Raw genomic sequence first — 15,380 nt, forward strand, 5'->3', positions numbered from 1 at the left:
CACGCAGGTCGGCCAGTTGGCAAAAGTGTGTTCGGGAAAAAAAGTTGTAAAACACTCGTCTAGACAAAGAAATCCTAAAGTTGTAAACCCTGGACTAAGTTTGTTGTTAAAAGTGGAAAGGATCATAGAATCCCTACCGTGCAGGAGGGCGTTCGGCCCATCGAGTCTGCACCAACCCCTGGAAACAGCACCCTACCCAAGCCCACACCTCCACCCCATCCCTGTAACCCCACCAAACCTTTTTGACACTAAGGGACAATAAAAATAAAAAAATGTAATATAAATTTAGAGTATCCAATTCATTTTTTCCAATTAAGGGGCAATTTAGCTTGGCCAATCCACCTAACCTGCACATCTTTGGATTGTGGGGGCGAAACCCACTCAAACACGGGGAGAATGTGCAAACTCCACACGGACAGTGACCCAGAGCTGGGATCGAACCTGGGACTTCGGCGCCGCGAGGCAGCATTGCTAACCACTGCGCCACCATGCTGCCCTACTAAGGGACAATTTAGCATGGCCTATCCACCTACCCTGCACATCTTTGGACTGTGGGAGGAAACCGAAGGACCCGTAGGAAACCCACACAGACACGGAAAGTGCAAACGCCACAGTCACCCGAGGCTGGAATTGAACCCGAGTTCCTGGAGTTGTGAGGCAGTAGTGCTCACCACTGTGCCAGCCTCATGATTTGTTTAAAGGTGTAATCTGGAAAACCTGGACTGGATTTCAAAATGCAAACTGCTAAAATTATTAGAGAATAATTTAAAGGGTGCTTTTGAAAACTCTCAGGTGACAATCATCTGTCAGGATTCTGAGGAGAAAGTCATGGACACTAACTTGGGTTCAGAGTGGAGTGTATTTGACCAAAATATATAACTTGAGAATACCTATGACTAATACCATGGAAAGCTCACAATATAAAATTTTTAATAGTCAGATTAAGCTTCACTTCATTATATATTTTACTCTGCACGCATTCAGCCAGTGAAGCCATTACTGACATGTTGGACAATAACCTGTTGGGAGATGTGAAATCAACCTCAAAACTGGAGGCGTTCTTCATTTTGAACAATTTTGCCATTTTTCCTGTACAATCTTTGGAGGTCAGGAATAGGAAACATGTGTACCAAGGGATCCCAGTATAGGACAAACATTTCAAATGCAAGGTGCCTAAACTGACCCAAAATAACAATATAGCTACAGGTAGTGTCCCACACCTGGCAAATGGGGACAGAGGCCGTGCCTGATTTTGGACTTTCCTGGATTCCCAACCAACTCCTTCGCACGGGCTTCATGGGGACAGAGAGGAACTGCTGATTTCTGATCCTCTCGCCTGGAAACAACTGGGAATGCTTCAATCAGTATGTTCCCGCTGGTGGAAAAGGCAGCTTTGTGTCCAGAGAATAGAGAGGGCCAGAAGGGAGGCAGATCTTAAGACGCTGAAATGGCCTCGGATCCTGTGTATCGTACACAGCTGACGTCAATTCCATCCTCCATGATCAGAACACGAATGGGCCTCTTCATTCCCGTGCTTACTCTGTTCTCAGAGCAGAGCCCGAGAGTCAAATGTCTGGTTTCTGGACAGCCAGCTTTGAGACACCGTCCCAACTCTGCGCCCAACTTAAGATGGCCTGAATAAAGCTACAGATTTCTACAAGCATGGTATGATTTGTAGCTGCAATTTTCCAGAAGGCTTAGTGCCAGTGGTGATGCCAGGCGGAGTGGGTTGGCCCATTAACACTCAGGCTGGATCTGGTGGGGCCAAATCTCAGATAAATTCACACAATGACAAAATCAGCCTTTTATGAATTTTTGAAAAATGTACATCCGAATACAATATTCCGATACTGGATGAGGTGGTGCATCAGGGCTGTCACATGATTCCATGTCTCTGATCTTGAAATATAAAACATTTAACAAGAAAAAGTCTTCAGATTAAAATTTTCAGAGCTGCGCTCAATCATATGAGCATGACACCTGAATGAACATGAAATTGAAGCTGAAGTATTTTGGAATGAATGGGAATCTCTATTGATACTGATTTATTTTCTTCATATTACTGTGCTCAGAAATTTGTTCGAGGGTGTCAGGATGTGGACACTGTTGGCAATCCCCATTTAATTTTTATTCCTAGAGTCCTACTGTTGTTACATAAAGAAATAATGGCTTGCAAAGCTGTTTCAGAAATTTATCGACCACGAAGCGCCGTCTACAGTCACCAATAGGCCAGGTCAGGTAACACATCACACGGGATGGCCATTTGGTCCATAACACAAGTGCCAACACTTTGAACAATCCCTTCTACACTCCTGCACTATCACCACAGCCCTACAAAGATTTCCTGGTCAAGTATATATCCAATTCCCAGTTAAACGTTACTGTTAAATCTGCTTCCGTGACCCTTCTAGGCAATGCATTCCAGATAATACCGGCTCACTCCATTAAAGAAACTCACCTCATCTCCATAGTGAGTTCCAATCCCTCAAGGACATTAATAAACTAGTTGGGTTATTAGTAGCAATGCAGCAGTCTGTCAATTATCCCAGATATTCAATTCTCTTTCATGGGATTTGAGCTCAGTCTCATGGTTGCTAGTGGTAGCATTACATGACTGTCTGCATAGGTGTTCCTATCCTCCCAGTGGCACATCATTTCAAATAATCCTAGAATTCCCATTCCACTTAATATATAATGTGGTAAGAGTACCTCACCGTCTTCCTCAACAATGCATAGTGTCGGTTTTTCTCTCTTCTATTTTGGAACAGCCGTAATCTTTCCAAAGCCTTTCTACAGACTAGCTGAGATGGTCTATTTATTTTTTTAAACCAGTTTCAACTCGTCCTAACATCACCTTCTTGTTGCACCTTTCCACATGCAGCTCCCAACTGCTCACCCGATTGGCAAATCATGCAAACGACAGGACCATGGGTGTCAGACTTTTTAAGCCTGGAGAGCATCACAGCATATTCTGTCCTCATCCAACCTCCACATGTATACAGTAGGGAAACATTGGTTCATTATCTTTCCTAGCCATGGGACATGAAGGACAATTGTGGCAGCTCAGTCGCACAGTGGTTAGCACAGTTGCTTCACAGCTCCAGGGTCCCAGGTCCGATTCACGGCTTTGGTCATTGTCTGTGCGGAGTCAACACGTTCTTCCCGTGTCTGTGTGGGTTTTCTCCTGGTGCTCCGGTTTCCTCCCACAGTCCAAAGATGCGCAGGTTAGGTGGATTGGCCATGATAAATTGCCCTTAGTGTCCAAAAGGGTTAGGTGGGGTTAATTGGGGATGGGGTGGAGGTGTGGGCTTAGGTGGGGCGCTCTTTCCATGGGCCAGTACAGACTTGATGGGCCGAATAGCCCCCTTCTGCACTATAAATTCTATGTAGCAGCCCTACCTCCAAGGAGTGAAGATTGGGAACCATTTTAGTCTATATAGCTCAAGTACAGACTAGGCAATAGGTTTAACAACCGAGCCACTCGGGAGATCTTCATTGTGTAATACTAAAGTGGAGTACTGAGGGAGTGCTACATTGTCAGCGGTGCCATCTTTGACATCCAACGTTAAACCAGGTCCCATCGGCATATTCGGGTGGTTGTTAAAAAGTCCCATGGCATTTCAAAGAAGAGCAGGAGCATTGTCCCCAGTGTCCTGCCAGTTTTTAGCCCTCAGGCAACATCAATATCTGGTCATTACGGGCAGCACGGGCAGCCCTCCTGCCTCACGACGCCGAGGTTCCAGGTTCGATCCCGGCTCTGGGTCACTGTCCGTGTGGAGTTTGCACATTCTCCCAGTGTTTGCGTAGGTTTCGCCCCCACAACCCAAAGATGTGCAGGGTAGGTGGATTGGCCATGCTAAATTGCCTCTTAATTGGAAAAAATTAATTGGGTACTCTAAATTATTTTTAGATCTGGTCATTACCACATTGCTGTTAAGGGAGTTTGCTGTGGGGGACTTCTGGTGTGTGAAAATTGGCAGCCACATTCCCTACATTATAAAAGTGACTACATTTCAAAATGACTGGCTGTAAAGCTTTGAGATGTTCTGTGGTCATGAAAGATGCTATATAAATGCAAGTATTTATTTTGTGAATCAAAGTGAGGATTAGATACCACGGGCTAGGGGTGGGTGAGAGGAGAGAAAGGGAGCGATGGAACAATCCTCGATTTATATCTTTTAAATTAGTAAGTTTTTTTAAAAATCAGATAAACATTTTTGCAGGATTGTAAACAATATATTTTACATTGTAATGCTCAAAACTGTTTCTTTTCACATGCACTCTTATTTACATATCAACAAATACCATAAAACACCAGCCCAGTCCTCCAACTAGCAGCATTGTCACATGGATCCCATAGATAAAGAGTTCATTGATTGTGTTGAAATCAACACGCCTGCGCCCCAGTAACAGGAGCACTATGGAGAGCTTGTACTGAAAGCGCAGGGACACACGTATGGAGAAGTACTGGATACAGAAGAGGATGGACAGTGCCACCCAGAGTATGGACGTAAAGAGACTGCAGCTGAAGTACAGCAGAAAGCGGACAAAGCCATACATCCACCGCGATTTCAAGTAAAGGTCGAAGTTGTTGTACTTGGTCCGGACAAGGTGAGTGGTCCGTACGGGGCCGCATGCCGAGTGCAGACATGTAGTGTGGGGGCCGTGGAAGGAACGCACCCGGCGAGGGATTGGGATCACAGGCATCAAGGCAGGTTGCTGTGATGTTCCCTCGGTGATTGGAGCCCCAGGCAAAGTGACTTTGCGAACAGAAAACAAATCATCGTCTATTACTGGTCAACAGCTCCCCACTGATTCCTGTTCATGTGTAGTCTATGATCTGCCATGTCTCCTCTGAAGACTATGCCTGCAAGAGAGAAGCAAAAGATTAAATCAAAAGATTAAATCACATGAAAACGTAGCACCGGAGTTTCTTCAGTTGTACTGAAAGGTTTTCCACCATTCCCCCAGGCTCTCCTGAAGATGCTGATTTGTGCAATGCACAATGGCAAAACATCAGTTTCATGCACGCAAGGGAAATCTTTGCATACGGGTGCATCAACCCGAGATCAAGATCAGATTCTTACCGTGCACTTACCCTCATCCTATCCTCTTTATTGGCCAATCTTGTGAAATTGTATCACAATTAAGTATCAGCAACCTAGCAGGATAGAAGGAAAGCAAATTGGCAACAAAACAAGGGTCTGAGGACATCACTTGCTTATAAAGGTAACTGCATTTCACAGAGGGAGCGATCTGAGTTACCATTCACAGTTGGGTTTCTTTTTTAATTTAGAGTACCCAATTCATTTTTTCCAATTAAGGGGCAATTTAGTGTGGCCAATCCACCTCCCCTGCACATCTTTGGGTTGTGGGGGTGAAACCCACGCAAACACGGGGAGAATGTGCAAACTCCACACGGACAGTGACCCAGAGCTGGGAGTGAACCTGGGGCCTCGGCGCTGTGAGTCAGAAGTGCAAACCACTGCGCCACCGTGTTCATAGAATTAACAGTGCAGAAGGAGGCCATTCAGTCCATCGAGTCTGCACCGGCCCTTGGAAAGAGCACACAATCAAGTCCACACCTCCACCCTATCCCTGTAACCCAGTAACCCCACCCAACCTTTTTGGACACTAAGGGCAATTTAGGATGCCCAATCCACCTAACCCTGTGGGAGAAAACCGGAGGAAACCCAGGCAGACAGGTGGAGAACGTGCAGACTCCGCAGACAGTGACCCAAGCTGGGAATCGAACCAGGGAGCCTGGAGCGGTGAAGCAACTGTGCTAACCACTATGCTACCATGATGCCCTGTACCATTCACAGTTAATGCTCATCTCACACTGTCCTGAGATTTTAATATTCTCTAAACTTGGTTCATTTGGCATCCAGACAGTGGAGTTCAATAACTGTGTCGAAGTCAGCACTTCTGATGATGTCATCACAGCCCACTGTTTACCAAAATATAAACTGGAATAATTGTTTCCAATGAGCTGATTTTTAAAATTTTGAAGGGGAATCTCCCTCTTCAGGTTTTAACTGAGTTTCAAAACTGCAGAATCTGGTTGACTCTCAACTGTCCCCTAAAATGGTCCAGCAAGCCACTCAGTTCAATAGTAACTAGGGATAGGCAACAAATGCTGGCCTTGCGAGTGACACCCACATCCCGTGACACTATAAATTAAGTTAAAAAGTACTCATGTGATCCACATGACCTCTCTCTGTTGTCACCTTGCATCAGCGGATTTGTTTTACGATGGCAATTGGTTTCAATCAGATTCTATTTTATTTTCTGGTTTATCTGTGGCTGATACAGCTGCCTGCACCCAAGCCTAATTCATCCATCGCTCAGAAGCAGGGGTTGGAGAGAAGGAAAGGGAGCTATTTGTTCACCCAGAGGATATCTACGAGCAGCACTCCTGTATATTTTACATTTTTTGTTCTATTTCATTCTAACTCCAATGCTGCAATAATTTGTAACGTGTCACATAATTGTATTTGGCATATAGTTTCATTAAATGCAACTTTTTGAATCAATCCCTTAGTTGTGCTATTGGTTTCCCAATTTCTATTCTTGCTGTTCACTTTTAGTTCAATTTCATTTCTAAAAATAGAAACCTAAATGATGGGGCCAGGATCATAGTGCAGGACATCACTAATGTTGCATAGAGTAGGTGAGAAGTAAAGTCGCTACAGTCCCAGGTGACCATAGGCTGTTTTCCCCTTTGAGGAGGGAGAGCTGACTGGTGGTGATTTAAGCTGAGGGTCACCACATCTCAGGTGAGGGCCAAGGTTGAGAAGGCAGGGGCTTCACGAAAAGGTAAGAAGACAATGCAAGCCGTAAAGTCAAGATTATAAAAGGTAATTTTATAGGATAAAAAGGACAGGAACTGGCCATTCAGTTCAACCAACCCATGCTGGACCACTCTATTCCTCTCATCTTTTCTCATCTAAATCTCTCTCTCATATGCTTATCTAATTTTCCCTTAATGGTAGCAAGTTCCAAAAAATGTCCCAGATTAGTAACAATTTACACTCGCACAGCAGTTTAAAAACACAGCCAGACATTCCATATGCTTTGAAACCAGGAGGAGGAATTTGGATGCTGGATAGGAACTGGGAAGAAAATCAAGAGAATCATGGCTGAAAGTCAAAGTCAAAACCATCCTGAAATCATGGCCTCAACTCTTTTGGGGGTCACCTTTTAAAAGTTGGAACAGGTACAAATGATAAATTAACCTTAAGAATGAATGAAAATGTAACAAATATTTTTGTAACAGAAAGTTTGTATATATTTCAATTCAATAGGTGTTGAAGAACATTGGATTTAGCTATTTTACATTGTAGCACATTATTAGTCCGATTTACTTGCAGTGCTCGCTGGATTTTGTGGCATTATACCTGCTGCCCAGGTGAGTACTTCCGCCAGGCTGATAATCTGTATCCAATGCAATTTCCAATACCCCATTAATAACATCAGTTACTCACACTGGGAACAGGAGCTGCTGAAGACATTGTTCTCACTACCACTACCTACCCAAATGCAGTGATTATTTTGCAAGCAGGTCGGTGCAGACTCTACGGGCCAAATAGCCTCCTTCTGCAAGGTAGGGATTCTATGGATAAGGTCACCCTGCTTACTAATTACCAAGGTTACAGACAACAGCTATGTGATTCACAGAGGTTCAGTGCATAAAATCAGTACTGAGATGCTGGATAAAAGCACCGTCACGGTAGACACAACTACTGAGCAAACAAATGTCAATTGGAGGAGTCCGATTTTTACATTCTTTCAAAAATCAATGGGGGGGGGGGGGGCAGTACATTTTGAAACTCAATTTCAATGAGTAGGGACTGAACAGAGATTGCAGAAATGGTAGCAAAAGGGGACATACCAGGCAAGGTCACTGATTTTTTAAAAATATGAATTTAGAGTATCCAATTCTTTTTTCCCCAATGAAGGGGCAATTTAGCGTGGCCAATTCACCTACCCTGCACATCTTTTTGGGTTTGTGGGGGTGAGACTCACGCAGACACAGGGAGAATGTGCAAACTCCACACGGACAGTGACCCGGGACCAGGATCGAACCCGGGTCCTCGGCGCCGCGAGGCAGCAGTGCTGACGACTGAGCCACCGTGCCGCCCTGGGCAAGGTCAATGATTACTCAAATTATTTTCTCCAAGAAAGACAATTTCCCATAAAAAGTGGACCAAAGGCAAAAATAGCTCCGTAGAATCACTTCAGTGCAGAAGGCGGCCATCAAGTCTGCACAAACCCTCCAAAAGGGCACCCTACCTAGGCCCACTCCCCCACCCTATCCCCATAACCCTACCTAACCTGCACATCTTTGGATATTAACGGGCTATTTAGGATGGCCACTCCATCTAACCTGCACATCTTTGGACTGTGGGAGGAAACCCATGCAGCCATGGGGAGAACGGGCAAATTCCACACAGGTCACTCAAAGTTGGAATCAAACCCAGGTTTCTGGTGCAGAGAGGCAGCAGTGCTAACCACCATGCCGACACTACGATTTGCTGCTAAAACATAATGCTGCCCAGCAAAAAGCTGGCATGGTGATTCTGATGGGAATTTTCTCTCCTTTTAAACTCTCATTGTGGACAAATTTGCTTGTCACATTGTGCCTTTTAAATAATAGGAGAGAAACCAAACACAGGATCAGTTGGAGCCATGCCAAATCTTGCCCAATATGCACTGCCAAGACACTACAACTGATTCAGTACTTAAGATTTAGCTTCTACCAGCTTGGAAGAAAGATTGGAACTGAAAGAAAATACCCATGGAAATGTCAATTATAAAACTTTTGTGTTCATCCAGTTTAATTAGAAAGATTTAGACTTGTTGCAGGATGTCACACAACAGCATTTGCGTGGGGGGAGAGGAGGAGGCCAGTCTGAAGGGATTAAAACTTGCTCTGACATGAAAGACCCTCTATGAAATAATTTTGGACAGTTTGTACAATTTCCAGGGATTGTGCTAATTTAGTACAACATTAGCCTTAATTGCACACAAAATTAGCAATCCCACCTGATCTACAATTAATTTAGGCCCAATTTCTTTTCATAGATCGGGTGATCCAAAGTCGGAATCATATTTGTGCCTTTTTTACTGTCTCCAATGGCACATTTATGCAGGTCTGAGACTAGCACGAGGACCTCTCCAGGGTTTAAATTTCAATGATTAGAGAAAGCAGGCAGATGAATCTAAGTTCTTTAAAATGTTTAAATCAATTTAAGTTCCTTTAAAAAGCTGCTCAGAGCGGCGAAACATATAAATTATGTTAAACCCAAGCACTGAGCCGCTTCTCAGAGGGTCTAACACGTTTTTGCTCTGGGGTCAAATCCAACCCTTTCTCTTCGCATTTACACTACACCTTCTACACACACAGATTCCGGGAATAGAAGGATACGGACCCAGGAAGTAGAAGATTGTAGTTTAGTCGGGCAGCATGGTCGGCACGGGCTTGGAGGGCCGAAGGGCCTGTTCCTGTGCTGTACATTTCTTTGTTCTTAGCATAAATGTACAGTGAAACTACAACACAGAGATGCTACAGTGTTAAATGAATCAGTATCACTGTCTTGAACATATATTCCACAAATTGGCTAATGGCACAACTGTGTCAGCGAATGACTATGAGGTGGCGCAGGATTTATGGCAGGGTCCACAGCAAGCAGAGTCTATTTCTTTTTTAAAATAAATTTAGAGCACCCAATTCATTGTTTCCAATTAAGGGGCAATTTAGTGTGGCCAATCCACCTAACCTGCACATCTTTGGGTTGTAGGGTTGAAACCCACTCAAACACGGGGAGAATGTGCAATCTCCACATGGACAGTGACCCAGAGCCGGAATCGAACCTGGGACTTGTGATGCAGCAGTGCTAACCACTATGCACCGTGCTGCCCAACTCGGCTGAATACTTATTGATCTGACTACACCTTGTTGATTCATCACACTGCAATTAGAAGAGATTGGGAGAGGGCAAGAGCAAGCATATAGCAAGGGACATTAGAGATGGGCAACAAATGTCCTTCTTATTTGTTGAAATATTGTGTCTTTGTAAGCTAAGTACACTTCCCAGAATCAAAAATTACCTTGCATTTTGGGCTGGAGACAGTTGCAAAGAATGCAAAACATAACCAGGGAGACCCATGATATTACTGAGGGCTGAAAATAATAATAATAATCTTTATTAGTGTCACAAGTAGGCTTACATTAACTCAGCAATGAAATTACCGTGAAAATCCCCTAGTCATCACACTTTGGCGCCTGTTTGGGTACACAGAGGAAGAATTCAGAATGTCCACTTCACCTAACAAGCACATCTTTCTGGATTTGTGGGAGGAAACAGTAGCTCCCGGAGGAACCCACGCAGACAAGGGGAGAATGTGCAGATTCCGCACAGAATGTGCCCCAAGCCGGGAATCGAACCTGGGATCCTGGCGCTGTGGAGCAACAGTCCACCAGAAGGAACTCTGGGATGTGACCCTGCTCCTCAGCCAGTTTATCTTTAACAATTCAAAAGCTCAACACTAGTGAAGTGCCCAGGAGCTTCCGTCTGAACACCTTTTAAACTTGACTTCATGCAAGTTCCATGCCCGAATGTTGAGATGCCCCTTGATACTGAGTTTAAGCACGTTCTAGAAGTAGGCCAATCCCGGACAGTCAGTCTGCATTGCCAAGCAATGGAAAATCCTGCTGCAAGGACATGAAAGTTGCAGTAGTGCCGCAGTCTAACTGTATAAAAACCTGGCTCTCTGGCCATCAGTTATCACTTCGAAAATGGGATCATTTCCAAAATGAATCTCATTGTGCAAGTTCGCAACTTCCTTTCCGTTCTCTCCAGGTGAAACAAAACCATAAACAGACAGAAAAGATCAAGAAAGAGCAGAATGAAAACACAATAGAACATAGAACATAGAAAAATACAGCACAGAACAGGCCCTTCGGCCCACGATGTTGTGCCGAACCGTTGTCCTAGATTAATCATAGATTATCATAGCATTTACAGTGCAGAAGGAGGACATTCAGCCCATTGAGTCTGCACCGGCACTTGGAAAGAGCACCCTACCCAAGGTCAACACCTCCACCCAACACTAAGGGCAATTTTGGACACTAAGGGCAATTTATCATGGCCAATCCACCTAACCTGCACATCTTTGGACTGTGGGAGGAAACCGGAGCACCCGGAGGAAACCCACGCACACACGGGGAGGATGTGCAGACTCCGCACAGACAATGACCCAAGCCGGAATCGAACCTGGGACCCTGGAGCTGTGAAGCAATTGTGCTATCCACAATGCTACCGTGCTGCCCTTAAGAACAAATTAATCTACACTGCATCATTCTACCGTAATCCATGTACCTATCCAATAGCTGCTTGAAGATCCCTAATGTTTCCGACTCAACTACTTCCACAGGCAGTGCATTTCATGCCCCCACTACTCTCTGGGTAAAGAACCTACCTCTGACATCCCCCCTATATCTTCCACCATTCACCTTAAATTTATGTCCACTTGTAATGGTTTGTTCCACCCGGGGGAAAAGTCTCTGACTGTCTACTCTATCTATTCCCCTGATCATCTTATAAACCTCTATCAAGTCGCCCCTCATCCTTCTCCGTTCTAATGCGAAAAGGCCTAGCACCCTCAACCTTTCCTTGTAAGACCTACTCTCCATTCCAGGCAACATCCTGGTAAATCTCCTTCGCACCTTTTCCAAAGCTTCCACATCCTTTCTAAAATGAGGCGACCAGAACTGTACACAGTACTCCAAATGTGGCCTTACCAAAGTTTTGTACAGCTGCGTCATCACCTCACAGCTCTTAAATTCAATCCCTCTGTTAATGAACGTTAGCACACCATAGGCCTTCTTCACAGCTCTATCCACTCGAGTGGCAACTTTCAAAGATGTATGAACATAGACCCCAAGATCTCTCTGCTCCTCCACATTGCCAAGAACTCTACCGTTAACCCTGTATTCTGCATTCATATTTGTCCTTCCAAAATGGACAACCTCACACTTTTCAGGGTTAAACTCCATCTGCCACTTCTCAGCCCAGCTCTGCATCCTATCTATGTCATAGCCGTATTGAAGCTGTCGAGGCACAATGTAACCAGCAGGGAAGTGCATTTAGTTAAAAAAAATAATGTTACAACAAATAAGTACATCAAACATATTGATTTAAAGCTTTGAACATAAGTTTTGCTTTTGCTTTGGGGGTGTCAAGAAAAGGGGGAGGGTGGGGGAAAGAAAAAGTTATTGCCCAGTAAATTCCACAACAGATTTGTAAAGAGGATGATCTTTGGTCCACTGCCTTGTCGCTTTGTCCCAGCACCCAACAGCAACTTATAACAGCACCTTGAACATGGGAAATGTCCCCAGGTGCTTCACAGGAGACATTGCTAAACAAACCATCTTTCAGCTTCCTAACTTGCACCGCGTCTGGCTCACCCAGACACTTGTGCTTTTTTCAAATTCATACATGGGATATGGACATCATGGGCAATGCCAGCATTTTGTTACCCACCTGTAATTGCTCTTGAACAAAGTGCCTTGCTAGGCCATTTAAAACAGCAATTAAGAGTCACTCACATTGTTGTGGCACCAGCCACAGACACATTGCTGTGGGTCTGGAGTAGTATGTAGGCTAGGCCAGGTAAAGGGGCATTAGTGAACCAGCTGGGTTTTTACAACAATCAATGATAGTTGACATGATCACATTACCGAGACTACTTTCAATTCCAGATTTATTAACTGAATTCAAATTCACCAGCTGCTGTGGTGGGATTTAAACCCATGTCTCAGTGACATCACCACTATGCCACTATCTCTCTATAATAATCTTTATCGTCACAAGTAGGCTTACATGCAATGAAGTTACTGTGAAAAGCCCCTAATCGCCACATGCCTCTTCGGGTACTCGGAGGGAGAATTCAGAATATCCAATTCACCTAACAGCACTTCTTTCAGGACTTGTGCGAGGGAACCGGAGCACCCGGAAGAAACCCAGGCAGACATGGGGAGAACATGTGTGGATATCACAATTGCTTCACAGCTCCAGGGTCCCAGGTTCGATTCTGGCTTGGGTCACTGTCTGTGCGGAGTCTGCACATCCTCCCCGTGTGTGCGTGGGTTTCCTCCGGGTGCTCCAGTTTCCTCCCACAGCCCAAATATGTGCAGGTTAGGTGGATTGGCCATGATAAATTGCCCTTAGTGTCCAAAATTGCCCTTAGTGTTGGGTGGGGTTACTGGGTTATGCGGATAGGGTGGAGGTGTTGACCTTGGGTAGGGTGCTCGTTCCAAGAGCCGGTGCAGACTTGATGGGCCGAATGGCCTCCTTCTGCACTGTAAATTCTATGTTAATCTATGTTAAGCATGCAGACTCCACAGTCAGTGACCCAAGCTGGGAATTAAACCTGGGACCTTGGAGCTGTGAAGCAACAGTGCTACCCACTGTGCTACCATGCTGCCCTAACGGGCAAGAGCATGGTAGTAATATGGCAGAAGCAGTTGAACACATGGTCTCAATCGTACTGACAAATTTGTTATAGGAGTAAAGGGTGAAGAGACCAGGATCAAGAGGTTTAAGGAGACAGTTAGAAGCACAGAAAGAACCAATGACTTTCAGACATGCCAAGATGCAGGAAAAAGGTACAAGTTCACGGATGTGAAGGGTAAACTCAAGGTTGATGCCAAGGAGTATTACAGGAGGGGCATTTTTTTTTAAAAGACTGACTTTAAGACTGCTGAAACTGCTCATTACTCCAGGATTCATATGGGAACTGCCTTTTTCAGGTGTATGGTTTCTTCATCCCACTTGGCATCCTATCCTAGATGTCTCTTTTCAGGGATGAAGAGCCGCAGCTTGATCAACTTTCCTGACAATGATGAAATGAAAGTCGCCATAGTCCCCGAGAACCATAAGCTGCTCTCCCCTTTTGAAAGGGAGCTGGCGGATGGCGATTTAACCGGAGGGTCTTCACACCTCGGGTGAGGGCAAGGCAGAGAAGACAGGGCCTTCGTGGATAAGCTCAGCCAGTCCGGGAATTGAACCCATCACAAACTCGCCATCCAGCCGACTGACCCCCAACTCCCTGGTCACACACACCCATTTTAACATATGCACAGTTGTTGTTTACATTTTCAATTTGGACAAGGACTTAAACGCTAGCCACTGAGATTTAGGGCAGCACGGTAGCATTGTGGATAGCACAATTGCTTCACAGCTCCAGGGTCCCAGGTTCGATTCCGGCTTGGGTCACTGTCTGTGCGGAGTATGCACATCCTCCCCGTGTCAGCGTGGGTTTCCTCCGGGTGCTCCGGTTTCCTCCCACAGTCCAAAGATGTGCAGGTTAGGTGGATTGGCCATGCTAAATTGCCCTTAGTGTTGGGTGGGGTTACTGGGTTATGGGGATAGGGGGGAGGTGTTGACCTTGGGTAGGGTGCTCTTTCCACGAGCCGGTGCAGACTCGATGGGCCGAATGGCCTCCTTCTGCACTGTAAATTCTATGATTAAGAAGCGGGATGCTAGACCAGCTGAGCTACCTGGTATTGCATCCTTCCAAAACTTGGGGGTTTTCCTTACCGCCACTTTGCAGGGCTCCTTCTTGCTCCTCATCCAATCACCTAATTTCCTTAAAATTGTTTTTGTTCCTTAAACGGGGGGGGGGGGGGGGGACGCCAATACATCTAGAGAGATAAACTGTCTTACAACACTTGCCATGGAGGCACCAATTAAAAAACAATGAATGGCCCCCGATCTACCCCTTCACAGCACTGGGGCTGGGGGCTGCAGAGACCCATGCAGGGTGCCCTCCTCTGATTCTGGTGGCGGGTCTGGGAATTTGGGGGGTGTGGAGAAGCCTCAGGCCCGGGCCCTTGGCTCCTCTCTGCCGCCCGCCAGCCCGCCCCTTCCCACTGCAGGAACCGGCAGAGGGGCGAGATCACTGCGAGGGAGGGGGGGGGGGGGATCCATCGCCTCTACTTACATGCTGCTCCCAATCCCCAATAACATTCGCGCTGTTTCAACGGGGGGAAGGAGGCTTCTTCCCGTCTCCTCAGTGACCGCTCACATTTTGCGGCATGTCGCAAACAGCAGCCGTGTGGCCCTGCAGAGAGAAGTAAAGTGGCTTCAATCAGATACTGTGCAGAAATGTATTGTAGACACACACATACATATTGCACACGCACGAACCTATATTGAACTTGCATATGTGCACACACGCACATATTTATTGCAAATGCACCTGTGAGCATATACACATAAGCATGCATGTTCATATTTGCAAACATGATGCAAATAAATATGTGTATATATTGCATATACATGTAAGTACATTACATATGCACACATACATGT

At 45.4% G+C, this 15,380-nt stretch overlaps 1 protein-coding gene across 3 annotated transcripts; it reads right to left on the reverse strand.

Moving 5' to 3' along the window:
• Positions 1-4,214: 4,214 nt before the first annotated feature.
• On the reverse strand, positions 4,215-15,157 carry tmem250 (transmembrane protein 250). Of its 3 annotated transcripts, XM_072488736.1 has the most exons (3): positions 15,010-15,147; positions 10,114-10,186; positions 4,215-4,867 (listed from the first exon to the last, which is right to left on the reverse strand). In XM_072488736.1, exon 3 carries the CDS (start codon positions 4,705-4,707, stop codon positions 4,288-4,290), a length of 420 nt encoding a protein of 139 aa, XP_072344837.1. In that variant the 5' UTR covers positions 4,708-4,867; positions 10,114-10,186; positions 15,010-15,147; the 3' UTR covers positions 4,215-4,287. The 3 variants fall into 3 exon arrangements, with proteins under 3 accessions (XP_072344837.1, XP_072344835.1, XP_072344838.1); XM_072488734.1 differs by lacking the exon at positions 10,114-10,186 and having other exon boundaries at positions 15,010-15,157; XM_072488737.1 differs by lacking the exons at positions 10,114-10,186; positions 15,010-15,147 and adding an exon at positions 14,607-14,747.
• Between the last annotated feature and the right edge of the window lie 223 nt (positions 15,158-15,380).

Source organism: Scyliorhinus torazame, chromosome 22 (genome assembly GCF_047496885.1).
Source record: "Scyliorhinus torazame isolate Kashiwa2021f chromosome 22, sScyTor2.1, whole genome shotgun sequence".
Lineage (NCBI taxonomy): Eukaryota > Metazoa > Chordata > Chondrichthyes > Carcharhiniformes > Scyliorhinidae > Scyliorhinus > Scyliorhinus torazame.

What these genes read in the sequence shown, in the direction of transcription:
- tmem250 (XM_072488734.1), bottom strand. Translation starts at nt 4,707, where the DNA reads ATGCCTGTGATCCCAATCCCTCGCCGGGTGCGTTCCTTCCACGGCCCC.